The sequence below is a fragment of the Lonchura striata genome, chromosome 11 (genome assembly GCF_046129695.1).
Source record: "Lonchura striata isolate bLonStr1 chromosome 11, bLonStr1.mat, whole genome shotgun sequence".
In the NCBI taxonomy this organism is placed as follows: Eukaryota; Metazoa; Chordata; class Aves; order Passeriformes; family Estrildidae; genus Lonchura; species Lonchura striata.
Window position 1 is genome coordinate 7162706 of NC_134613.1, and position 27515 is coordinate 7190220.

The 27515-nt window shown below is 43.1% G+C and overlaps 1 protein-coding gene across 6 annotated transcripts in view; it reads left to right on the forward strand.

Annotated features, from left to right (window-relative positions):
• The window catches only part of MYO9A (myosin IXA), a 175289-nt gene that overhangs the window by 113524 nt on the left and 34250 nt on the right, over positions 1-27515 (forward strand). For all 6 annotated transcript variants that reach the window (XM_021554201.3, XM_021554204.3, XM_021554202.3 and 3 more), the window contains 7 exons: positions 24-158; positions 12221-12342; positions 13320-13461; positions 14185-14380; positions 18754-18873; positions 22803-22878; positions 27254-27397. In XM_021554201.3, coding sequence (XP_021409876.1) covers positions 24-158; positions 12221-12342; positions 13320-13461; positions 14185-14380; positions 18754-18873; positions 22803-22878; positions 27254-27397 — 935 coding nt within the window. The remainder of the gene's footprint in view (positions 1-23; positions 159-12220; positions 12343-13319; positions 13462-14184; positions 14381-18753; positions 18874-22802; positions 22879-27253; positions 27398-27515) is intronic.

Consider the following 27515-nt stretch of genomic DNA (forward strand, 5'->3'; position numbering starts at 1 on the left):
TCTCACTCTTACTTTTCTTGCAGACTTTATCCATTGGGGTACTTGATATTTTTGGGTTTGAAGACTATGAAAACAATAGTTTTGAACAATTCTGCATTAACTTTGCCAACGAGCGCTTGCAGCACTACTTTAACCAGCACATCTTTAAACTGGAACAGGTAAGTCCAGAAATATTTACTCTCTGATGCCAGTGAATATTGACATGACTTTGTGGCCCTGATAAAGTTCTGAAATTATCCCTTTAATTCTGTTTTGTTAAGGAGTGTACACTGAATTATTCCAATTTAACTTCTAATTGACCATATGACAAACTTCCACCTGTAAAATAAAATCCAGCCAGACATTTTCTGGTTTAAAATAAACATTTTGGCTTCCAAAAACATCATGAAGACCTTAACCACTGCTCTGTTGTCTCCTTGATATGTGCTCAAAGGGCTTATCAAGGAGTGAGCAATTCCTTCCTTGCCTTTGCCTGGACATGCTGCCATGCCCTTTGATATCATGTAAAAGTTGTTTTTTTTTTTGGTATCTAGTCAAAAAGCCACCCCAATCTTCCAGTGATTTTTTCCTTTCAGTGTTGGTTTGTAGGGAGGGAGGAGAAATGTCGCTCTCATGTGTTCTCCAAAGTCAGACTTGAGAGCATTATGACCTTCAGTAGCCCTGGCAGATTAGGAAAGGCTGAACTTTAGGCTTTGCTTTACATTTGTTAAGAACTTTCCAGCCTCAAATTAATGCACATGTGTTGTTTCATGGATGGATGACTATTATTGGGCTGTACAACACAGGAAATATGTTAGAGACCTTCAAAATGTTTTTTTGGTTTTTTTTTACATGCCAGTCTGCATATCCTCTTTCCAGGTGAAATCCTTTTTGGGGGAGGTTAAGGGGAACTCTCCTTATCATCATTACAGAATTAACCCAACCCTTCCCAAAAACCCTGATAGTTTCATTTTGGGCTTCTCCAGTGCTCTCAAAGATTGGAAAATTCAGAAGAAAATGTTGCATTGAATATGAGGATGTTTAAAAAACAAGTGATGTATCCCTGAGTGGATCACTTAGGGAGTGTTTGTTCATGAGTTTGATGTTTTCTGTTTAATCTCTTTGGTTTTGATTAATAAGGTAGAGCAGAGCTGCTCAAAGCCATTTAATTTCAGTTTTTAAGTGGCCTTTGTATGCAGATGTACCCTACTCAATAGATGCTCCAAAAATTGGATTATTTTCCCATTCTCCACCATAGAAATGCAAATTTTGATACTATCACAAAGCCAAACCAGCTGGATTTTTTTATAAACATTGCCAAAAACTTCTTAGAAGAGACTCAAGGAAGGAGGATTCCTCCTGAAACCTGGAGACAGATGATTCCTCCATGAGGTGGGGTTTCAGCAGCCTCCTCCAAAATGTCATCATCCATGAGGAAATTCTTGTTATTGGGCTGGGATTTCTTAGCAGGTCAGGGCTCCCCCCAAGCCTGGGGGATTCACAGAGGTCCCAAGTGCAGCCATCCCTAATTCCTCTTGGAGCAGCTTCAGAGCTAATTCGCTTTCTCCTGGAAATCTGTCAGGCATGTGAAGTCACTGGAGCCAGTGTTTGCTGTATGGATATGAGGAGCAGTTGTGGAGCCATCAAACTGCAAAGGGCCCATTCCAGTTCTTAGTGCCAGAGCATGTCATCCTCCTGGATCCCAGCTGGAGCGCTGCGAGCTCTGCTGCTAGAAAACTCAGACATCTTGGCATAGCTTGAGTCTATAAATACAAGTAAGCTGTGCAGCTGCACGAGCACTGATCCTTGGGTGAATGAATTAGGTGGTTTAACCATTTACTTTCCGTGGAATTCCAGCTGCATGTGGAGGAGTGGATTAGATGGAAAGAAAACTCAAGGACTCGTATTCAGATCTTGGGTCTTCAAGAATGTTCTTTGTTCCTCGCTGGCCCAAAGGTTTTTTAATGATGGTCATGAGTCTACAAATGAAGACCAGGGAGTTTATATTGTGTTTCTAGGGAGCAAAAATAGTTCTGTTAGTTCAAAACGTGAATTTATCTGAGGTATTTGTATTTTTATAAGGGTTTCTTTCATGTCTTGGTGATAGGGACTTGAAATGGATAGATCATTCTCTGAATCCTCAGCTCTCCAAAGCTTGCAGGAAGCTGAAGAGATTTCTGAGATACCTGGACACTTCTGCCAAAAAAATAAGTGGCAAAATTAAATAATCACTAAGGGTTTTTCTTGAAATCCTAGTAGAATTTGTCTGCCAGAACTGCATTTAGCCATGGTGGAATTGTTACCATGACATGCTGTTGATGTTATGGAAACTCAAATACTCACCATAGTCCTCTAGGAGAACCATGGGATTATTTTAACCTTTATTCCCTTTTTTCCCCCCTGTGGTGAAATCTAATACAATGTGTCTGGTGAATCTTTTTTTAAACCTTCTGTCTGAAGATGACACTATTTCCAGTGGTTTGCAAACAACCACCAAGGCATCCTTGATCTTCAGCCTGGTGTCTCCCAAAAATACAGCGGCTCTGTCGTTTGGGTTTTTTTAGGGCATTGCGCTAAATAATTGCTGTGATGAAGGTTTAGTTTGGAGGTCATCAGTACCATACCACCACCACCCATGATCTGAGTTTCCTCCAAGTTTCTAGGTCTTTGGCACTTTAATGGCCAGGAATACAAGTTTTTATTTCTTTGTATCCCATTCTCCAAAATTTGTAATCTTCATCCTCACCAGTCTTCCCCCATCCCTGCTGAGGCTTATCTGGTTCTTCCCACCTCACTCACTTTCCCTGTTTCAGCTGATGCTTTGCAAATTTTGAGGACTCATCCTGTAGCTTTTCATCCCACAGGTCTTGCTAATAAAGTTCTTTTCTGCCTCTTTCTCCAGCTTTTTCTTACCCACCAAACCTCCGTTTCAAGGGCATGCTTTTATTGTTTAAAAAAATACATAAATAACCAAGGTTGAGGCTGAAAAAATTACAGAATTTGGAGTACAATCAATTGGCAGGAGCTCAGGTGTTCAGTGAAGTCTATTTTTTGGTGGAGTCTGTTCAGTGAAGTCTATGTTCTGGTGGAGTCCCTGGTGAGCTTGGTGTCCCAGCCAGCAAATCTCAGCCTGCTCAGACTGAAAAACTGAATTTCATAAGAATAACGCATCCTATGGAATGTTTCCTCAGCCATCCAAAACTCTGTGATTATTTAGGGAGGTCCATAGGGTTTACTGGTCCTGTGCAATAGGTGGAGAAATCCAATAGCCTGGACTAAATCATGGTGGTGTTTGGTTGGAGTTGTGATTTGATGGTCTTGGAGGTCTGGTCACTACCTCCAGCCACCTCTGAATTTTACCTCATGATTCTGAGGAGCAGAACATGGAACAGCCCCCAGGAACATGACATTCTAAGATGAGTTTAGATGTCTTACTTAAATATTACATTTAGAAATTAATGTGGGAGTGAATTAATTTTAAAGAGCATCAATCTAAAATACTTAAATTTAAAATAAATGATGAAGAAGTGTCTCTCTCCTACTGCTTGGAACACTCTTCCTTTCCTCCCAGCTACAGTTTTTTCTGTATCTCATCACTGGTTAGGCGTTAACGCCTCTTTATTGCCTCTGAAGACAAAAGCCAACGAGCAGAAGTCAACCATTGAGTCCTGGGAGGCTTGGTTCAAATTTCTGTTTTCCTTGGAGATGAGAGAGCGGCTGTCCTTTGAGAAATGTTGGCCAGCTGCAGGCCACATGACCCGTGGAGAAAGAACAAGCTGCACAAGTTATTGATTTATTATTTGGCAGAATGCCATCGAATGCAACTCGTGTTTGGGGGAAGAGGATGATGCTTAGAGCACATAAATTATACTAATAAAAGTCAGGATGCTGAGAGCTGCTTAAATGGTATCTGCAAGGCAGAAGGATTTCAAAGCACATTAGTGAAATGAAGGACAACTCTGATCAAGCTGTGCCAGGGTGGGTTCGGGTTGGACATCAGGAGGAATTTCTTCATGGAAAGGGTGGTCAGGCACTGGAGGTGCCCAGGAGGTGGTGGAACCCCGATCCCTGTAGGTGTACAAGGCACTCCTGGATATGTCACTCAGTGCTCTGGGCTGGTGACGAGGTGGGGATCAGGCACGAGTTGAACTCGATGATCTGGGAGGTCTTTTCCAAGCTCAGTGATTTTGGGAGCCATTGTCAGTCCCCCAGAGCTTTGTCTTGTGCCCTTACAGCATCCTTGAGTCCAGGGATGTTGTTGACTGGGGCTGAGGGGATTCATTTGCCACCCACTTGTGTCTGGGTTTCTCCAAATGATGAGCAGTAAATATAAAAATATAATATATACTGTTTGACATGTAACAGGATATATCTTAATCTCTTATATGATTTATATATCCTCTGGTAGCATAGAGTAGATTGAGCTGGAAGGGACCTAGAAGGTCATCCAGTTACAACTCTCCTCATATGGAATTTCTTAACCTCTAATTAGTTCCCAGTGCAGAGAAGTGCTTTATCTAGCAAGCCCATCCCTCATCCCATGCTCCTTGCTTGTTCACAGGTCCTTGTTCCCAGTGCCCTTATCCCTCTCCCCAGTCACCATGATCCCTTGAGCTTTTTTCCTCTCCTCTGAGCTGGTTCCTTCCTTTTTCCAGGTAGATGATGTTTTCTGCTGATTTTGGTTCCTGCTTAGACGTATTGGCTAAATAAATGCACAGACTGTGCCAGAAATTAAAAAAAAAATTTATTTAGTGATGGTTTAAGAAGGATTTGGAGTGCCAAGGGGCAGTGGCTTCCCACTGCCAGAGTGCAGGGTCAGATGGGATATTGGGAAGAAATTCTTCCCTGTGCGGGTGGTGAGGCTCTAGCAGAGGTTGCCCAGAGCAGCTGTGGCTGCCCCATCCCTGGAAGTGTTCAAGGCCAGGTCAGACAGGGTTTGGAGCACCCTGGGCTAGTGGAAGGTATCCACAAGATCTTGGAAACAGATCTTTAAAGTCTCTTCCAGGCAAAACATTCTATGTTTCTGTTGGTGGATTTTCGTAGGACAGTTGTGCAATGTGACCTCTCTTAAGCAAGATGATGAGCAAGAAATCTTTAAAAGCCTCTAAAATACTTCAACAAACCTAAAAATGGTCTTATTGTGGCAGGACTGGTCTTATTGTGGCAGGACTGGAATCGAGAGTGTATTCATTGACACGAGTGTGGAGTGGGAATGGAAGGGGGAGATGTTCAGCCTCAAAGACCAGTCTGGTCCTCACCATGACCACTGTGGAGGTTCCTTCACATCTCCTAACTCTGATCCATCTTTCAAGGTGCTGACAGATGCAGATACAGATATTTCTTTTCCTCTTTTATTTTGATCACAAGAAATGAAAGGAATTGGTCCCCCAGCAGATGACACAGCAATGTTAGGCCTGTGCTTCTCCTAGCTGTGTAAGGGCAGCTTGGGAAGAAGATGCTTCTGCAGAGGGAGCCCATGGGATCATGGCAGTATGTGTGCTGCCAGCTGAACCATGCAAACCTAATTCTGCCCATTTTGAGAGCAAACTATAATTTATGATCGAAACCCTGTTGCTGCAGAAGTTCAGGGAGCTGATTTGAGCTCAGAGATGAATGGTTTGGAGCTGGCACATGATTTTCTGGGCTGAACCTACTGGTTTAAAACACTTTCACGATGGAGAGTCCGAATTCCAATAAATTCAAATCTGCCTACATACAGCAGGGGGGAGGTTATCAGTTGGTGAAGCATCAGCCTCAGAATAAAACCAAATTCAGGTGGCATTTGATGAGGAGCTGCTGAAAGAGTCACCTGGAAGGAGACCATCTCAAGGAGGACCTTGGCTTCAAGGGAAAGCTCATCAGCTCCCCTGCACTGCCTCATGTTATCATGGACAGAGGGGGCTTTAAAAACCTGTTTATAGATCATGTGCCCATAGAGAATGTGGTTAAGTATTTATAGTTGTGTCTGTGAGCACATGGTTAAAAAATATATGTGTTATATATTTATATTTATGTCTGTGTCTATAAATTCCTTTTCTACTGAAATTGAGAACAAGCATAAAAACCCTCATTCCTAAATGAAACCATCAGCCTCAGCATCTTTTCCTGGAGGGATGTCGGGAACTTGAGGCATCCACCCTGTCTGCAGACTAAGGACCAGACGTTGGTCTCAATTATTTAGGAACTTCCCACATCCCATGGATTTATCATATCAAACTCATTTTATTCATCAGTTTATACTGGGATGATTCTGCTGGGCCTGGCTCACAGTGCCTGTTTGCTGAACAAGCAATTAATCCTCCATGGGCTGGGCTCAAGTCTGAATGGGGGAATCCTTAGGGAAGAGATTCTCCCACACCTTATTGTCATTTCCAGCTGTGGACAAATTTTCCCAAGCTCCTCAGGATGGATTTTAGGATGAAAATGTGTCCATACATAGTTTAATTTTTCATATAACAGCAACCCTTTTTAAGATACGATACAAAAATATTTTGGGATTGTTTTAATCTGGGGAGTTGAGCTAGCAATGGAGAGAGATGTGGAAGGGGCGTTGATTCCTAGTTTCTCACTTTGAAAAGAAGCCTGAAGCTGAAGCAGATGGTGTTCAAGGCAAGAAGGGAGGAATTTCACACCCTTCTGTTTAGTCGGGAATTTTTATGCCAAATATATACATTTAGACACCCAAAAGTAGCTGCCTGTTGATCGTATGGCTTTGGATTACACGAGTTTTTATCACAGGAGTGTGATGGGAAATGTTCCCACGTGGAGTTACACTGGGAAAAGGGATTTTTCAGTTGATTTCTCACTTTAATCTGGGAATTTTCATTGTGTAAACAAGGTTTTCCTATGCCTCAGCAGGGAAAGGCTGGAGTAGATAAACTCCTGGATCTGGTCTAGCTCTGCCTAGGAGGAGGTGAATGAGTTGGTGGAGATTTCTGCTGCTCTTGGGGATTGTGAATCCTATTTTTGAGGCTCTTTCTCAAGTCTCACTGTGACTAATGGCAATATCCCTGTGGGATAAAACATCTGCCTCCAGGGCACTGAAACACTGAGGGATTTTCAGAGCTTTTGGCTTGCAGGATGTGTGGATGGATGCCCAAAGCCCTCCAGACCTCTTTAAATCATGGGAAAATTTGTATCTTTGATATCTTGTGATAGGGCAACAAATTTCACATATCGTGGTAAAACCTTTATCTTTAGGTGGGACTTTTCACCACCTTTTGGTCTGAATTTCCTAAACCATGAGTTTTCTGCTTTTAGACAGATGGGGAATTTATTATGGTTTTATTTTATTTTTATCACATCTCCTGTTTCATTTAATCTCTGCATTTCCTCTTCTCTGAAATTTTTTTAAGCCCCTGGTCCCTTTCTCCCCAACTCTGAACTTTGCCACGTGATTTTGGGGAGCAGCAGCACCCAGGGACCATGCTACTCCAAAGAGAGTTTAGATATTTTATTTAGATACCATATTTATCATAGCTATCATGTCTATGTAAGTGTGAGATTTAAAATAATGTTTAACTTTTTCTCCCCTAACTATGCTGTTTAGCATTTGGATTTATTTACTGATGACTGTGGCTGGATACAGAGTAATTGATGATCATATGCAGAGGTGTAAAGACATTTTGCAGCATCTCCCAAGATTTTGTTGGGCTTGTGGGTGTTATCTCCCACTCAGGATAAAGAAAGCTTTAATTCCACCCTGGATTAGAGTGTTTTGGTTTGGTTTAGCAGCAAAATAAAGTCCTGATAGCAGAACTGGTCCAATGCTCATGTAGGGATAACAGGACTTGGTTCTCAACAACTCCAACTATAAAATTAGAGGATATTTCTGTTCCTGGCAGGAGGGTTTCCATCAGGCCTTGCAGCCCAGTTGGGAAGGTTTTCCTGATGCTCAGCATGTGTGTTTTAATTTTCAATTCACTATTCTGTGCCACGGGCAGTGTTCATGCTCTGGGTCAGTGTAGGCAGGCAGTTTCCCTTTAGCAGAGCTTTAACAGTGCCCCCTTTCCTAGAGTTCCAGTCATTTTCCTACTTAAAAATGTTGGAAATTCTGCCCCTTTCTGGTTATTTGGTACCCCAAATTTTACATGCTGCTTTGCCTCAGCTAACACTGCATGAGAGTAAAGATTTACTCATATATTCCGTGTGCATTTCAAAGTCTGCATGCCCATTTTATGTCTTTTTAAAATATATTTGAACACCATAAGCTGTGTTTTAATCAGATCCCTTCAGTGACCCCATGCTGACAAAATGCCAATGTCTCTCTCCATGCTTAGGTCAGCAAAGCTGATTCTGAATTCCCACTTGGGAAGCAGGAATCTCCTCATGGAGTCCATAGAGGTCACTTGGAGAACAATCTGTAGCATCTCACCCAATAATTAAATGAAAATATGGAGCTGCTGGACTCTATTAAAAAAAAACCCTAATGTATTTTTTTCAGTTCTTTGCTGCATTTCTTTTGCCAAGTCTGGGAGCTCGGTGCTCTTCTCTCCAGTGAACTTTCATTGCTCCACTTTCCAGCAGACCAGGTTTCAGGTATCCAGGGATGGGAGGAGTAAATCCTCACATTTTTATTGCAAGTAAGGATGCCAAAAAAGGGGCTCTGTGGACTTCACTGCACTAGAAACTTTTGCAGATAGTGGTAATGTCACCAATTTGGTTCTTAATGTGAAGATGATCTTCCAGGAATGGGACATTTGGATGTGCCCCTAAACATAACTTAGTTTTCGATCAAGGTATAAATTTAAGCCAATTTTTGATCAATCTCCAACTTGAGGTGTTTCTGTTTGAATGAAAGTGTTTCATGTTGTTTTGGTCTTGTTAAATGAAAGCATCATGTTTGGATGGAATTCCCTAGTAACCCAGTGCTCCAGGACCCTGTGTCCATCAAAGGACGGCAGAGGCTTTGTTGTCATACTCAGAGATGAAGGAATATTTTGAGGTAGCTTTTCAGGGTATCTCCTGAATTCTGGAGGAAGATGGTCATTACAAGATGAATATAGGAATCACATGGAATATTAACAACTGCAATTTAATTAAGTTTAATAGACAGCAGTGATTTTCCCCTATAGTTTCTGTCTTTCTATGAACAATCTGTAGAGTATTCTGCAGACCAGCAAATACCCCAGAAATTACAGCAGGCCATCCCAAAGCCATATCTCTTGTATCTCTTGAGCTCAGATCCTGAAGGCAACCAAATTAAGAACTGGAAAAATGCTAGGGAAAAAGGAATAAGGGGGATTTATTTCCATTTAAGCTTTGGAGCAGTTGCTCTGGAAGTGTTCCTGCTGCCTGTCTTGAAATGAGACTAAATCTCTGAATTATTGTGGAAAAGATTGTTTGTTGAGGACTTGAATCCTTCTTCTCATTTGGCCAGAACAGGAACAGGTTGTGTTGAGGATGGAAGGAAGGGATGAACCCAGAGCCTGGGAGTGAGGGTTTCTGACCCAGCCCAGAGAAAAAAAAAGTAGCAGAGGAGGGAGAATTAGCCAAAATCCTGCAGCTGAAGGAAACGAGGCCAGGAGGGACCTATTGACTGACCATCATGTCTGTGGAACAGCTGAAAGTGAGCCCAGAGAAGTAGAGACCTTGAACTCTGCTATTTATTGGTCATTTACTAGACTATTTTAAAAAACTCCATATCTGGCATTGCTGATCAATGCTTTTGCACTGATCTCAGCAGCAGTATAAGATTTTAGTGTGGCCAGAGGAGTTTCACAGCACATTTGCTGTGCAGCTGCTGAATGTCCCATGTGGAATTATGGATATCTAGAGGCCTTCTAGAGCAGAGGGATGGTTGTTCAGCTTAGATGTGTCGAGATTTAAAACTCTACATGATTTATGGGGTTTTTTGGGGGAGCAAAAAATGTAAAGCCCCCCCCCCCCACAAGTACTTCAACAAAGAGTCATTATAATAGATATGTAAGTCTGGTAACACCCACCTGTCACCACTGAAAAATGCTGCTCTTGGCTCATCACACCAAGGTTTTATTGCTCTCTGCATGCTCCTGAGCAGTCTTGAGCTGGCAAAGCTGGGCCTAATGGACCCTGCACTCCATTAAGGGCTGTTGGAAGCAGGCAGTTGATGGATGATGCTGACTCCCAGTGACTCTCAGGGAAATCCCTCAGGAGCAGCTCGTGCCTGCTCCGAAACACGCAGCCTGTGATTGCTGGATAAAAGCTTTTCCCTGGCTTGCAAAATGCCACAAGGTTTAATCAAATCTGTGATTTTCGATTGCCTGTAGTTCAGCAGGGCCTCGAGAATGTTGTTGTGAGATTCTGCTGTGTCCTGGTTGCTGGGCAAGAACTGAAGGTAAAAAAATAAAAAATAAAAGGAGAAAACAAAATTCATGATGCAGAGTCATTCTTTATTTTCAGGATTTTTCCCCCAATGGGATCTTGTATATTTTGAATCCCAAAGGCTTCAGGGATATTAAAAACTCCTTCTAAGGCAGCACACGTCTGTATTTGTCTGTACTGTTGTTGTAAGATTATACAATGTCTCTCATACTGAATTCAAGACCTTCTAGGGATTGTTTTAGCAAAAATTTCCTTGTGAAATGTCAAATGTCTAAAAGCTCTTCAGACTCTTTATTTCTAAAAATATCTGCGGAGTTCATGTTAATTTTGGATTAGGATGCACATACTTTTTTTAAAAGTTGTTTGCTCATATTAAAAATAAAGGAGAGGCACCAATAATAATGAATCTGATTATCATTAGAAAGATGCTATTAGGGTTTTGAAGCTTTTTTCTTTTTTATCTTCAATTCTGCCATCAAAATGTCCTGTGATAGAGAAGTAAAAAGGCAGCTGGATCAGTAGGACTTTGTCCAACACATGTAGTAAGGTGCATGGTTCAGTATCTCTGTTTAGACAATGAGTCACAAGTCTTAAACATATGATAAAAATTATGATTTTTAAACTCTGCTTTCATTTAGATGCCCTGAAATAATTTCTGCGTAAGACTTCTTGAAGTAATTCAGTTGCAAGTATTTCTCAGAGGAGATAACCTTTATAGGAGACCAAGGGTTGGAACTATTTTGGTGGAAAATCAATAGCTTTTTTTGCCTCAGCTTGAATTTGGAGGCTGATCTTCAAATTTGCTGTACAGGGTGGTGGTTCTGCTGGCCCTGGAGCAGTGGCTTTGTGTAGCTGGAGCTCTCTTTGTTAGCACATACAGCACTGGCCATTAATAGTGGGAGATGTGGAAGAGCAGAGCCTAGGGAAGCAGGAGAGGGAGGTTTACTGCATTTTCTGTGTAATTAATATGTTGTACCACAATTTCCTTCCAGCAACCGAATACTAAATATTAATTGATGCAAACTGTGTGACACTTTGATGGGTGGGAAGTTCCACATGCCCCACCCACATGCACTGGGGACCCCAAAACCCCCCAGATCCCAAAGTGTGGGAAGCAGGAGAATCTGCCCTTCTGCCCCATGCGGGTGAGACCTCACCTGCAGAGCTGCCTCAGCCCTGGATCCAACATCAGAAAGATACAGAGCTCCTGGAGAGAGGCCAGAGGAGCCCAGGGAGATGCTCTGAGGGTGGAGCCCCTCTGCTCTGGAGCCAGGCTGGGAGAGCTGGGGGTGCTCACCTGGACAGGAGAAGGCTCCAGGGAGAGCTCAGAGCCCCTGCCAGGGCCTGAAGGGGCTCCAGGAGAGCTGGAGAGGGACTGGGGACAAGGGATGGAGGGACAGGACACAGGGAATGGCTCCCACTGCCAGAGGGCAGGGTTAGATGTGACTGCCCCATCCCTGGAAGTGTTCAAGGCCAGGCTGGATGAGGCTTGGAGCAACCTGGGCTGGTGGAAGTTGTTGCTGCCCATGGCAGGGGGTGGAATGAGAAGAGCTTTAAGGTCTCTTCCAACCCAAACTGTGCTGTGATTTAGAAGCAGTCCAGGAAAAGGAAAGGGGGAGTCCGCACATGCTGGATGTCCTTGGCAGGCTTGGACTCCCACACAGCCACCTGTGTCTGAACAAACATCTGGTTCATCTGAAATTGGGAAATGCTCTGTGGTTTGCTTTGTTTCAGGTTGTTCCAGAGGTTCTTTATCTTTTTTTTTTTTTTTTTTTTTTTTTTTTTGGAATCACAGAAAGCATTAATGGAATATTTACAGGAGAGATATCTGTTTTGGTAAACGGTGTATCAGTTTCCACAAAAACCTTTGGATTTTGTGTTTTATTTTTGCTTGCACCAAATCATCATTATGTCATCTGTGGTTTTGATTTTTTTTCAGGAGGAATATAGAGCAGAAGGAATTAGCTGGCACAACATCGACTACATAGACAACTCCAGCTGCATCAACCTGATCAGCAAGAAGCCAACGGGGCTGCTCCATCTGCTGGATGAGGAAAGCAAGTGAGTAGGAAAATGCTGGCTTTGGAAATGAGATTTGTTTTTCAGTTAAAATGTGTTTATCCTTCAGTTTTCTGAAAAAAAAAAACAACAACTTCCCAGAAAGGTGTTAATATCTCACTGGCCTGATTGGTGTTTCTAGTGTTGTTTTTGAGGTGGCAACACACAGAGTTGGACAATCAGCCAGCTGAGCAAAAAGCCTTAAAAAATAATAATTAAAATTACTTTCAAGAATCTCTTCCATTAAAGGGAAGGGAAAAGGTTTCCTTTGCTTCTCTCTTCATTTCTTTCCCTGTCTCTTGGCGTGTGACAATGTGAAGGTGCTGAACCCAAGTGCATGAGTCAAAGCAGGATGTGTAGGTGCTGTTATTGAGATATAAGGTGGATTTAGCAATTTACTGGTAAAAAACTGAACCAGAGTGAAGTGAGGGCACTTGTCCATAGGGGCTGCATTTCCACAGGGTTTCCTGGGCATCAGGGACTTAGCTCAGATTTGCATCCTTGGTTGCATCCATCTGTCTCAGGAGAAGTTCCTGGGGGAACATGTGGCTTCTGGGGCTGCCTTGGTGTGGAAACTTTGGAGCAGGACAGTTCTCCCATCAGATGCTCGTGCCAGTTTCCTCAATGTGAAAGGCAGGGAAAGGCCAGGTGGTCTTGCTGAGGTCACCTCAGATCCATGTGGCCAGGGGCACAAGGTCTGCTCCTACCATTTGCCTTGCAGGTTTCTCCCCCTCTTCTTGTCTCGTTGACAGGAGACCAGTAGTAATGCTCTCCCAGTGATATGTACTGGGATAAAACAACTTAAATTGGATAGAGTTGTGAAATATAGCCCCATGCTGCAGATTTCCATGAAGTTTGAGGATGGAGGGTTGGCTTTCTCTACTCAGAATGTCTCTGTTTTCCCTTTCGTGGACATGAAAGAAGTGGAAAAGTTTTCCTGTTAGGTTTGCAGCTTCTTCCTTTCAATTCTCTCCACTCAGTTTTCCTCAAGCCACAAACCAGACACTGCTGGATAAATTCAAGCGTCAACATGAAGGGAACTCCTACATTGAATTCCCAGCGGTGATGGAGCCAGCTTTCATCATCAAACACTACGCGGGCAAAGTGAAGTACGGAGTCAAGGTCTGTCACCCAGCTGTTCCCCAGCAGTTGCTTTCATCTAAATCTGGGATTGGGAAGGAAAGCCCCAGAGGCTCCACAGAGATGTTTTGGAGAGGACTTGGCCCAAGAAGGTGGGAGGGTCAGGAGAGAAGTGTTTGGAGAAATGAAAAGGTAGTAGAAATGGGGTCTTCCTGTTCTCCTTCACGTGGGCATTTTGGGAAGAATTTAGGGAAGCGCAGTGAGTTCAGTGCTACACCCCAACAATGAGTTGAAATTGGGTGTCTGGTGGCCTTTCTGGACTTGGCTTGTGTAGAAAACCCAGTGTTTTCCTCTTCCTCATCATTAGCCACTTTTATTACACGTTATGTGTGCTTAGGTCTCCACATCCCACTGCTACAGGTACTTTCTGGAATCCCATGTGAATGATTACAGAGTTGGCCCCATTTCTATTCATGCCAGTTATTAGCAGAAGGAATTCCAGTGACCAGATAAGCCATTTCTCCTGTGTGAGAAATAGCCTTGGGATTTGCAGCTGCAAATCTCTCATCATGTTTGAGATGCAATAAATGAACATTATAAGCACCAGAGATGATGATCATAAAGAAGTATCAAATATGGGAGCAGGAGAGAAAAAATAAACAGGATTCAATAATTGTGCTGGCCCAGAGATAGCCTGGAAAATCCTACCTGGAGTATCACGCAGATATTATTTATTTTCCTCTCTCCTCCTCCTTCCTCCCCTAGGATTTCCGGGAGAAGAACACGGATCACATGCGCCCGGACATCGTGGCTCTCCTGCGGAGCAGCAAGAACGCCTTCATCTGCGGGATGATCGGGATCGACCCCGTGGCTGTGTTCCGCTGGGCCGTCCTCAGGGCCTTTTTCAGGGCCATGGTTGCGTTTAGGGAGGCTGGAAAACGATACGTGGAGAAGAAAACTGGTACGTCCATCACCTGCTCCTGGAGCCTGTTTTTCAGCAGCAATTTGGGTCTAACGTGTTACTACCCTGTTTTAAGTAGACTGACTTATTAGGAGTTATGAATCTATTAGAAAATTTGTTGAATTAGCAGGTAAATTTTTTTCAGAGGTAACATTTAAAAGTACATTTGATTTTAATGTATCATAAGGAAATATTTTCATTTTACTGCTGCTTTAATTTTTCATTATTGTAGGATGCATGGATAGAAAAATACAAGTCATTCGAACGGAGACATACAAATTAGCCAGCAAAGAAGGGAAATTATTTTTGTAATAATTCTTGAACTGTTAGTTACATCTGGAAACAAAAAAAAGCAATAAATCTTCCTATGATTTTCCAAGCTGTTCACCCTTTCAGCTGCAGGAGAGCATGTCTCTTGTCTAGCAAAATTCATGGCTTTGCAGTCATCCAGAACCACGGATCACAGGGGCATTAAATTAAAGGAAAGTGATGGTGCATCATCATGCTGTGGCAGGCAAGACCTGGCTGTGCTTTTAGGCCATTTCTCAGCATAAAGCAATTTCGGAAAGACGGGTACAAGCTATTGCTGTTCATTTCTGGGCACAAGTGGGCTTGAAATCCGTGATAGAATTAGAGCCTCAGCAGGGATAAAATTAAAGGCAGAGCCTCACCATGAATTACTTTGTAATCAGTGAGATTTGCATGGTGGAGAGTGAGGGAGCCTGGGACAAGGAGCATAGAGTGGCAACTGTTCAAGCAGAAAGAATCATTTTCTTGGGAGCAAATTCCAAGAAGAGCAGGAGGCAAAAAATCAACTGTCAGGTCTTGAGGTTCTTCCTCTGCCACCTCCCGGATGCAGTGTAAGAGAAGAGCTGACTCATGAGCCTGGGTCTGTCTGGCACATCAAGGCAGTGTTTTTGGACAGAGTAACCAAACACAGAGATGGCAAAGATGTTTGGCTTTGGGGGAAAGCCACTCCAAAGAGATGGCTTCCAAAATCCATCTTTGCATTTTCATCTTGCATAAACCCCAGGCTGAACTTAAATGTGGTAATCCAGAAGACAAGAAAAAATCATTCAGTCTCAGGAAGTAAGAGCTGATTTCAAGCCCTGCTTCGCTTTCTGTGTCTCTGCCAACTGGTCCTGCACACTGCTGTGCTTGTCTCCTCACTCCTGCTTTTCAGTCCAGAGTTTTGCTTATATTTCTCTTTCTATATATATCTGTATCAATATATAGATATGATTTTAGATATATATATATATATATATATATATGTAACTGGATGAGACCAGGAGGTCTTGAGACAATTCTGAGACTCAATTCTTGTATCGCCTTCTCTTTCCATACCAAAATTAACTAATACATGGTGATGGTTGAATTTCTAAACCTTTTCATGGTGGTGCTCCATTATTTGTCCATGTCCTTTAGCCTGTATTCAAATGGCATTGTGCTTTGTTCACTCTGGGTTTTGAGTCAAAGGAAAAACAAACCCCTCAGAAAGCCAGATAAGGTTTGTCTTAAACTTAGCAACAACGCTCAGATCATTTATACCCTGAACTTCTATGTGCATCAAATTGGGGAAAAGTTATGAGAAAGTCTCCATTTTACAGGCAACACTACTGGGAGATGATTACCTAAATCTAAATTCCATACTGAGGTACACCTTATCTGTGGGAAAAACTTAACCTACAAGCAATGGCAGAGCTGGGATCACTGTCCTCGCCCTCTTTGGAGAACTGCCCACCATGTCCAAGCATGACCATCCAGGTTGGACAGGCCTTGGAGCAACCTGTAGTGGAAGGTGTGCCTGCCTGTGGCAGGGGGTGGGGCTGGATGATTTTTAAGGTCCTTTCCAACTCAAAACCGTCCTGGGATTCTGATTTTGCCCAGGTCACACTTAGCAAGGTGAAATCAGTAGCAGGGTTTAATTGTGTTTTTGCTAGTGTGACTTTACACCCATCCCCTGTTCCATTGTCCTCCTCCAAAATCTGTCACCAAAGCAGGTGGCTGTGGAAGAGGTAGACATGGGCAGAAGGCTCAGGCAGTGTCAGGACAGTGCGACGGGCTGGTGTAATATGATGCATCCACTGCTAGGTGCTGGAATTCCCTTCCCTTCTCCAAAATAGTGCAGAAAAGCCCCAGATTGATGCTTTGCCTTTGTGGCAGAAAACATTTGTGAGTTATCAAAGTATCACTCAAATTCTCCCATCTTGATAGATAGAAGCAGAGAACCAAAGGCAGCACGTTTGAGGTTTATTTTGGTTTTTATCAAACCTTGATGGTTTTAATTTGCCTGATTTGAAGCATCTGCCTGCCAAGAGATGTGGAGCTGCTGACAAAATGATGTAAGAAAAGTAACAAAGAGTAAGAAAAACCTCTCTCACACAGTCATCCATATGTACACACTTAGTGTGTTTTTTGTACAGATATTATTATTTGTACAGATCTTTTTTCAAGATGTGCTGCCCATTTTTGGTTTCTGAGGTCCTTTCCCCATCCATCAGGCAGGTAAAGTGAGGGAGCAGGGAGATATCCAAAACTTGCTTCTTTTAACTAAAGGTTCTTTGCATTCTTTGTCTGAACCCCAACTGGATCTCTTGTGCTTTTATGCTTGCAATACCCAACAGGGGTTTTCTGGAAAAATCCCTGGCTTACATCTAAGCAGCTTTGCAAAATTTTGCTTTGCTTCCTTTCCACATCATCCTTTTGGCTGTCTCCTCCATGCCAAGCAGATGCTTCTGGAAGGATAATCAGCATTTTTTCTTGCTGGCTTTGGGGATTCTTCTTTTTTTGTGCTTCTGATACCCTCCTAGTGCAGCTTTTGGTGGTTGTGTGATTGTCCTCGTTAACTTGAAGATGAAGAGCAGCAAAGTGGTGTCACTGAATTTTCTTTGCTACCTTTGTGTTTCTGCCTGAGTGATGCTTTTTAGGGTGCTGCCAGCGCTCCTTGAATGAAAGATACCAGGATCAAAAAGCTGCACTTAAGCTGAAGGATGCAACTCTTCAATAATTTGATTTTTAATTCTTTTTATTACTAAGTTTATCAATGAGGATTGAAATGGTCCAATAGAACTGCATGTTAGAACTGAATTTGTTTGTGAACTTGGATTAAAGGAACACTGTCAAGCTTTTTAGGAAAGAAAATTGGCTGATTGACTTTTTTTGCTGTCATCAATACACATTGATTATGTGAAACCCTCTAATTCGTGGCAAAAACTTAATGGAAAAAATGGTGCTATTCATACAAACTAGGCTGCAGAGCCTTGGTTTTGCTGGACCTAAATCCTTGCTCTGATGAAGGTTTTGTGGCCTTGAGGCTGTGCCTGCCCTTGATGGGCTCTGCAGTTGAATTTAGCCAACAAGGGTTTCTCCTTGGGTAATTCCTGCTTAAAAGTAATCCCACTGGCTTCTGCAGATTTATTCCTAAAGCTGATCACCAAAAAAACACGGCCATCAAAATAATCAATAAAAAAGTTTGTACTTGCCAAATAAAGGTGACAGCAATCAAAAGCTTGGTGTTTGAGGTGTCACTGTTGTTAAGGTGAGGAAGATGCCCCTTGACAGTGCTCCTGTGGAAAATTCAGATCAATCCTGTCCAATGGTTTTATGTGTTGATATGAAATGCTCCCATAGATGCTGGCACAAAGTGACTCCCTGGTGACCTCCCCACGCCTCACTGGGAGTGTGGCACATCCTGGACTTGGCCAACAATGACAGAGAGATGCAGTGTGTTGTCACATTGTCACTGGTGTCACTTCTCCTCCACCCTGTGCTCACAGCTAGGCCATCAGAAGTCCTCTTGGCCACACATTGATGGTTTCTTCCAACTCAGACCTATCAAACCTCAAACACAGAGTCTGCCAAACTCCAGATTCTGTGTTCTCTGCCCTCGGGGAATATGGAAATGGTGCTTAATGCAAATAATTTACATTTTTCCTTTTAATTGCCAGAATCTGAGCAAAATGTAGCACTGGGATGCATGATGCGAATTCCAGGTGGTTCTGTCACGGAGCATCTGCACAGGGATTTGCAGGCAACACTGGGTGGAGGCACAGAAAGGATTTTAAAAATAAGTTAATAAAAGGAAATATTTATCTAATAATCCTCTTTTTGCCCAAATAATCTTGGAGTGATTATTATTTATGCTCTGTCTAATGAGGTTTATAATTGGGACTGGGACATGGTCCAGCCCACTGCTTCCATGCCACAGTGCCGTGTGGAGGAAACCACAGTTAAATTGTGTTGAGCACAAAAACCTGTGACCCTCGAGCTCCTTTGGGCTTGTTCCTTCCCCTCTCCTGACTTCTGCTTATAAAATCTTTCTCTTCTCTCCATTTTTTTTTTTTTTGTTTGTTTTTATTTTGCTTCCCAAGGGCATGATGATGCAGTGCCATGTGCGGTTTTGAAAAGTGTGGATAGTTTTAGCTTTCTCCACCACCCAGTTCATCAGAGGAGCTTAGAGATCCTGCAGAGGTGCAAGGAAGAGAAGTACAGTAAGGCTCCACCACCCGCCCTCCCCTCTGATACCACACTCACACGTCCAGAAATGGGAACCAGGTGCATTCCATGTAGAAAGGATAAAAACACAGTGCCTGAGGAGCCCTCCATGATCAAACCAGCTGCTTCAGAGCAGTTTTGAACCTATTGGGAAAGGATTAGGCAGAGCTGGAAGAGTCAAATTAAAAGCAAACCCATATCTCTTGAGATCTTGCAAAAATCGTTTTGTTGGCAATTTTCCCGTTTACTCACTGACATGAATAAAGAGAATTCCTGATACAAAGCTGGTACAGCTGGAATTCAACTTAATTTGGATTTCATTGGACTTCAGAAAATCCAGTGAAAACATTGTCTCCGAGGGCTTTTACTTAAAACAGAGGCATTGTCAATGTTATTTTATGGGATGATGCACTTGGTCTCCATTTCTTCATCTTCACTCCTCTGTCACGTAATAAACTCATCCTGCATGACAACATGGACACTCTTGCCTGCACTATTTTATTTTTATTTTTATTTCTATTTTATTTTTATACTTAAATAGATATTTGGTGCTCTGATGTTTAGATACATTATTTTCCTACCATTTCTCTTCATTCATGTTGCGTGTTAAAGTTGACAGAAATAGTGCTGCTCTGCTTGGGCAAAGCCTCAGCCCAACTTGCTTAAACTTCATGAAATTCAGGTGTAATTGGAAACTATCATTTTTCTGTAGAGCTGAGCACAGTAAGTACAGTAGGTGCATGTTAAATCTTCATAAATGTGGTTTTCCTGTTAGAACCCTCCTGTCAGTTGTCTGTGCTTCCTGCAGCATGTGGGGTTGAGGGAGCAGTGGTGATTTAGGTCTTAATTTTAGGCTTTCATTCTTAATTTAACTACATTATTTTCCTCTACAAGTTCCCAACATTGCTATAGGAAAATATGAAGGAGTGATACTAAATTTTACTTGACTTTAAATTTTATTAAGAGGTGTTGTGCCAAGTGACCATACTGATACTACTAAGAAACCATTGGAAAGGAAGATAGTTATCAGCAGAGTAATTTTACTTGCAATTAACGAACCAGTTTAATTTTTAAGTTGAATCAGCAATATGGGAGATTTTGGGGGGTTTAGTTTGCAGTTCCTTAGGTGGTAAAGAGGAAATTCTTACAACTCAAGAGATACTTAGAGCTTTAATTTAGTGGGAAGCAGGAAGTTGAGCTCATTGTTGAGCTCAAAACCTCACTAATATAGATAAGTCCACACAATCTGGGAACTCTTAGGATAAATCCAACGAGTGGGTCTAAGAAGAATATTGGCACAGTTTGTGAATTAGCATCTGACCAGGCAAACAAGTAATTCATGTTCTGCATTTAGAGGTCCTTTCCATCTTCCCAGGGGTGTGCTCCTGCTTCCCCAGGCTCCCAGCCTTGGCAAGCTGAAGTGGGCTTGGAGCGTGTGGAACATTCTGGTTCAGAATCCATCAGGTTTTGGGCCCTACAGGCGAGCCTGGCCCTGGGGACTCAGCTTTTCCCACAAATCAGATGAGGTTAGACATCCACATCACCCTTGAGACAGGAACCAAGGTCAGCTCCTTGTCTTGAACTGTGAAATTAGTTCTGAACAAAGAGAGAAAACAAATTGGTTTCTTTCAAATTGGTCTATCGAGATTCCCTGTAGGTCCCTTGGTATTCAGTTTTCAGAACCAGCTGGTCACCCTTCCCTAACCCTATACCACCAGTTCCTCCAGAGCAAGGCACTGGGTTCAGACACCTCTGATTCAGGACTGGAGGTCTGCTGGTTGGCATTCATCCACAGGGAGTAGACAGGGCTTATCCAAAACTCTTCTCAACCAGGACAAAGACCTGTTAGGTAAATCAGTCCGTCTTTCCGAAACACTCCTGCTGAAGGAAAGGGAATATGCGTCAAAAATCAGGATAATTTTCTTCCTGAAGTGTAAACCACATCAGGCTGTGTCTGAGTCTGACAGAAGGGTAGGAAGACAAATTTTGCTCCAAAAATAAGGGTAGGCATTAATAAAATCTTGGAAATACCAGTGAAATCCCATTTTTCATGGACTCCTTTAGATAAGAAAAGCCTTCTGGGCCTTACCAGGGAAGTACCTAGGCATATTAAAATATATTAATTTTATCTATATTAAAAATAGATGCAGCTAGACATTAGGTGCTTTCTTAGTCTAAAACTAGCTATACAAAGTACTAATGCAACATTTTAAGCAGATTCCTGGTTATTCCGATTTTTCCCTATTTGCAATTCATTTTCTGTGCTCTAAATCAGGACTTTGGACACAGAAATGCCAGTCTTGAAGGAGGTACAAGAACACTCCTAGGACAAGAAATGTAACTCAAAACTGGCTTAAATGGCAAAAAGAGGGATTGAAAAGAGTTTTGAGCTTGGGAATTGTTAAGCACTCAGATGCATTCCAAAATGCATCTGCCTTGCTTTCCAAAAGCTGGAGATGCCAAACCTTCTCAGCAGGAGTGATTTGGTTGGTCCTGCCTTGGAGCACAAAGATACACGCAGGGCCAAAGCGACAGCACACCCTCAAATTTTACTTTGTTGACATTTCCAGAATATTTGGGCACCTTTAGATGCAAAAACTTGAGCAGGTGGACCAGCAGCCTTTTCTCCTGCCCAATTCAAGATGAACAGATTCTCGTGTTCAGCTTCAAGATGAGCTGTTACAGCACCTTAACAGGGCAAGGAGGGCGGTAAATGTCCTGTTAAAGGGATGTTTTTGGTAGGAATTCATCTTCTCCTCAGGAATTCCAGGCTCAGAACAGCAGGACGAGCTCAGGTCTCAGTATATTTGCTTTGTGTTCATCTTTCAGAATAAAAAATTGCCAGGACACCTTTTAGCTCAGCAGCTGGGCTGCATGAAATAGTGGAATTATAAATATGGGGAGGAGGGGATATGCCATTGCTTCCTCCTGTCCTACTACAGACCATAGTTTAGACTTTTATCTTTTTAGATAGCTTTTTTTTTTTTCCCTTTTTTCCCCACTGTAGATGTCTCAGGGTGGAATAAAACACATTTTTCCCATGCTGAGGTGAGAGCTGTGATTTTTCCTGTCTCACAGCAGTGATTTTGAGACAGTTACAAAATTACTCAGCTGTTTTCATGTCAAACTGCACATTATCAGATCTTTATATTTTTGTGGTTTGGTGACTCGAAGTGTTTTGTTGTCTACAATAATTGTCTCCTGTCTTCCTAAGTGCTTTGGTTACAAAACATTTCCACTTCAGGGAAGATAACAGCTGCTACTGTAACCATGTATGGCAGCTTCATTGGCTGAATACAAAATAGATACTTTATTTAATATATTGTTTTATTAGATATATTTTATTACAAATAAATTTTTCCAGGTATCAAAGTATATAGGCTCAATAGGCAATCAAGCATTTAAAAAATAGTGAATAAAGCATTTACTATTTGCTGCACATGTCCATATATTTGGAGGGAGAGAGAGAAGAAGTGTCTAAGGAATAAATGACCATTTTTCCAAGCATTCTAATTATGTCCAAGTGTTTTGCCCATGCAGCTGGGTTATCCCATGCGCAGTGGGAAGCTGGGGAATCTCTTAGACATGAGTGGCTGCTTGTCCCCATCATCTCCTTCCCTCACCCCATTTGCTAGCTGGGACAGCACGTCCCTAAAACATCCCATGTGTGTGTGGGAGAGGAATTAGAGGCTGGAGCAAACAGTGTTACTCACACGGGTGATGACTCTGGCAGGGAGGTGGGACTGGGGAGCGATGGCATCCCTGGCACCCGGCTGTGCCCGGCATGTGCCAGGACACGTCCACACTGCTCCTCACCAGAGTCAGGCCTCAGCTATGGCTCTGCTAATTGTCTGTGGGGATGGCTCTGCTAATTGTCTCTTGGGTAGGAGCCAGTTGGAAACGTCTTCCTCATGTGCTGCTCCAGGTATCACTCGGAAGAGCCCGCGGACGCCGCTCTCAGACCTCCAGGGAGTCAACACCATCAACGAGAGGAGCCCACGGTAAGGCTCCTGCTTTTACCTTGGCATGGCCAGGGATATGGGAGGGGAGAGCACTGTCTTTACCTAAAAATGACTGTATTGACATTTTCCCCATCTTGCTTATCAATCTTACCTTCTCTTCCTTCTTTCTCTGCTGTGTGATCGAATCTAAACACCTTTCCTGACTAAACAGCAGGCAAGAAAAGCAATTTCTCTGTGTCAAAGGCAGCAGTTGGTGGTGGTGGGTGTATGAGGGTGTTTAAGAAGCTTTAAAAATTAATGAATGTGCCAATATCAAGGAAGTAGTCATTTAAGGAGGACAGGTTAGGGTGCAGAACTGCAATACAGCATGTGGTACCTCCAGGCACCCTGGAATGGCAAGTAATGGAATTTGAAATGGTACTTTGCCAAATGCTTGCTTGTTTTCAGGGGGGGATAAAAGTACATTTGCTTCAAATTTGATTGATTTTTACAGATTTTATGTACATTTTTGTATCCTTCCTTGAAGTTTCTGACTACTTAAGCAGCTACTGAATGAAACTCAGGTCTACACTTGAGATACGGATCTGTGTCTCTTCTGCAAAGCCTTCTTCATCCCCATTCCAGAATTAACTTGCTTGTGAAGCCAAAGTCTTCATATCCAAGGCATGTCTGGGCACTGATCCTTTTCTCAGCTATTCTTGTGCTATCCCTCCACACATCCCAGGTGGTCTGATTTTCCCAATACCCCTCTAAAGGTGTGCAGTGCCTCTCTGCTTGCTTCTGAGCAGGTATGTGCTGGTGAAGGAAGTGATAGGAGCACCCTGAGCTCCTACAACCTCTACTTGGAGCTGCAGATATCCAGGTGTGTCTTTATGGATGCTCTGAGCTTAATGAGAAGCCCAGAACAAGTCAAGAGGAGTCCGAGTCTGTCTCCTGAAATGTGCCCATTAAATCTGTCCTTGCATCTCAGTGGCTTCCCTTCCATACAAAATTAAATACCCTTCAAGGATATTGTGAAGGCTTGTTTTTAATGGCTTTAATGCCAAATGGCCACAACAAAAATTAGATATACATGGTTCCTTTTTTTCTAGGGGAAGAAAAGTGGCTTCTTCTGCCTGGTTTTGCTCACCATGTGCTCTCTTGAGTGCCATCAAGAATAGAATGTCCTTCTTCTGAATTCCTCCCCTTTAAGAGAGGCAGTGGCACCCTACTAAAGGAGAACTGAATGTTCTCACATCATTACAAGTCCATTTCAGTGGTTAGAGGGCATGGAATTTACCTAAAATTGTGGGATTGAATTCATAAATTTGTGCCACTTCTTAGATTTGAGCAGAAATCCAGGTGGTACAAGCAATGCCAGTCTTTCCTAGGAAGATGATGCAACCCTGGCTGTCCTCACCTCAGTCTTTGGCACCCTCCTTTCCTTTCTCATAATGCTGCAGCTGCTGGGGCTCTGGTGGGTTGGGTTGTGATGACAGGCAGTCCTTGGTAACGCTCAAAGCAGGGAAGGTTGGTGTCTCCAGAGGTGACATTCCCTGTTTCCAGCACCTCTGATTGTGCAAGTTTCCCTCAGGATAACGTAACATGAAACTTTGTCCCTTTGGAGATCTTCCCTTGGAGATAAGAGGATTCCTGCAGTTTCTTTATCCAACCTTTGGCACTGAGAGCATCCCTGAACTGGGACGGAGCTTTTCTTGACTGCCCAACTCCAGCTTTGGAGGCACTTCAGTGTGGGAGCTGGGGCTGCCAATATTTTCGTATCCAAAAATATTATTATCTCAGCAAAGGGACATTGTAAAGGCAGAGAAACTCCTCCTGACCCAGGCAAGGAGGAGGATATGTTTATTTACTGTGGAGTTCAGTGTGTGGTCAGCTCTGGTTATGTGGCTTAGCCCATGCCAGCACAGCAGACAAGTCAGCCTAAAGAGCCAGAATTTAGGAACTGTGTTTTTCTTCCTCATCCTTAGCAGCTGTGTCCTACCAGCAGCCTCAATCTGAGTCTTTATTTACAGAAAAAAGTGCTTTTGGAGTAATCCTAACTCCTGTGTTCCTCCTCCTGTGATGTCTCAATAGCATGGTCTGTGATCTTCACTTCCCTTGGGCATCATCAGTAATGGATCCCCAAATGTCACCTTTGCCCCTTCCTTCTGGAAGCACAAATCAGTCTCATTAGATCTCCAAGGTCCAGCCTGTACTTTCAGAGCAGGCTGGTGATTTTGATCCCTTTCATTGTAGCTGCTTTTGATCTGGAGAGTCATATCACCCTTGCTGAATGTTGGTATTTCAGGTAAATGGCACTTGTTGAGCAAGAGGAGGTGAGCACAGGAGTGCAGGTAACACATCTGGAAGACAGATTGGCATTAGCTGCTTCCCAGCAGATCGACTGGCAAGCCATTTATGGCTCCAAATTAAACAGGAATTGCTTCAAAGCCATCTCATGATCATGTGGTTGCTGATAAGTCTGGTTGTGCATCCAACCTACAGGACAGCCTGAGGCCTGTTTCTAAAAGCAATTTTGAGGCATGACATCACTCAGGAAGTCACTGTGGAGGGTTTAGGGAGCCAAGTGCTCTCCTCTGATCTCAGAAAAAAGTGGACGGGTGGTTTGCACATGCTGGGTGGGAAACCAGGCTTCAGCAGAGCATTCCAAGTGCCTTCCCCAGCTGCTGAGAAATGAAGGCCAGGCCATGCTTAACCAAAACCACTTGGGCTGGTGGGGATCCTGCTGGTTTGTGCTCACTAGTGACACTTTTATGTGCAGGGGTGTCTGAGCAGGTGTTGGTCTGGAAGCAGCTGGCTGGGCTAGGTGAGGTGATTGACCCCGAAATACCAAAAGCCTGCATCTGTTCCATGTGAACATATCCATCCTAAATTGTCCATAACGAACAGTGCTATCATTTTATCTCTTGTGTTTTTTAAAACAACGTGCGAGTTTCTAGGATTTTCCAGAAAGGTTGACCAGGATTCATGGTGTTGTACATCCCAAAAGTGGCTGATGTTTTAGTGGTTCCCATCAACTGGTGATTTTTTTTTTTCTCCACCTGCAAACAGGAGGATTTTGGTGGATGGTACCTGAGATGTAAAGAGAAGAAAGGTGAACAGGAGGGATCACTTGGATATTCAAGCTTCTCACTAACCATCTGTAAATAGAATGCTTAAGAAAGCAGGTCCTTAGCCAGGGGTTTTGCCTTGCTGTGATTGACCCCTCCTTATAATAATGGTCCATGTCAAAATGCTGATTTAATAGGATCAGGAAGGAATTTGGGAAGTGCTTAGATGAGGCAGTCAGGTGACGTTGCTCTGAGGGTCTGGCTCCAGGCTTTGAGCTGGCTGAACATACAGCTTTACATCCTTTAATTTTTAATTTCCATGTGGCACTTGAGATTTGCCTTTCATCCAAATCAGGCAAAGGACTGCCTTGTTCTCAGGGCTCAGAAGTGGCCGGCGCCCGAGGCCATGTTTAAACCACCATGTCCTTCAGCGTCCTCATGACCTGGTGCAGCCTGGAGTCTCCTCCTGTTCCTTTTCCTCCTGTCTGAGATAATTTGGTGGGGGGAGGGGGTGCATTGCAGCCCCCACACATCCTTCCTTAGATTGCTTTTATTTTGTATGATGATTTCTGCAAGGCTGATAAAAAAAACTAGAATTTAAAACCCCCAACAAACCAGCAAAAACCCACCAAGCCAAAAGTATTTTGGTGGGATGCTGCCCATAAGAGGCTTCATGTCTCCCAGACACAACTGGAAATCTCCTTGCCTCTGGAAATTGCTTGTCCTGATGTGTAATTTGGTCAAGTATCAGTTTCCATCCCTCCAAGAGAGGATTTTGGTTCCTATCTTGGTTGCCTTTAGCCCTTCTGAAGCCAGGTGAGTATGTCTGGAGACCATAGCAGTTATGCTCCATGGCAGAGGGGACAAAATTGAGTGACTGATTTATAATCAGGTCCCAGAGAGTGATTCTGGGTCAACCCATCCATCCAGCTGGGGCTGACATCCATCTTTGTGGCAAATAATGAGTTTATTGCAAATTAGATTTGCTTTTTCTTTTCCTAATGGAATGATTGTGTGAATTTGAGGAGACAGAGTCAGCACTAGATGTCATGGCCTCGTATCCTTCAGACCACCAAAGGTATCTAGAGGTATTTGCAGGGTCAAGGTTTCTGTCTGGGAGAGCTGGAAGCTGTTGCTCTCCTGCTGTTAATTTGTTCCTTTTGTGAATGTTTGATCTTTGAGAGGTGCTTTAGTAGATGATGGCTTCATGTTCTGTCTGGCACCAGGGACTCATCCCATGGGAGAGAAAGAACAATGGAAAGAAAAAACTGGCAGCTCCTTTTCTACCAATGGGTTATTTTATTACCTGTTTTTTTCATAGAACCGTGTTTTTTCTCTCTTCCTAACGGTGTCTGGTGTTGCAGGGATGCCTATGCAGTTGGCTGGAATGGCCGGATGGGGATGAGGCACAACAGGCTGGCCAGCCCTGGCACCTTCCTGGACAAAGATGGGATATTCGTCAACGCCACCAACAGCAAACTGCTGGAGAGGGCCCATGGCATCCTCATGTCAGTACCCAGGAGGGGATCTGGAGCATAATGAGCAGCAAGGGTACTTAGGGGAATGTAAATAGCCAGGATATAAAACTCTCAGGGTGCCAAGTAGACTTGGAGCTGGCTCCCAGTT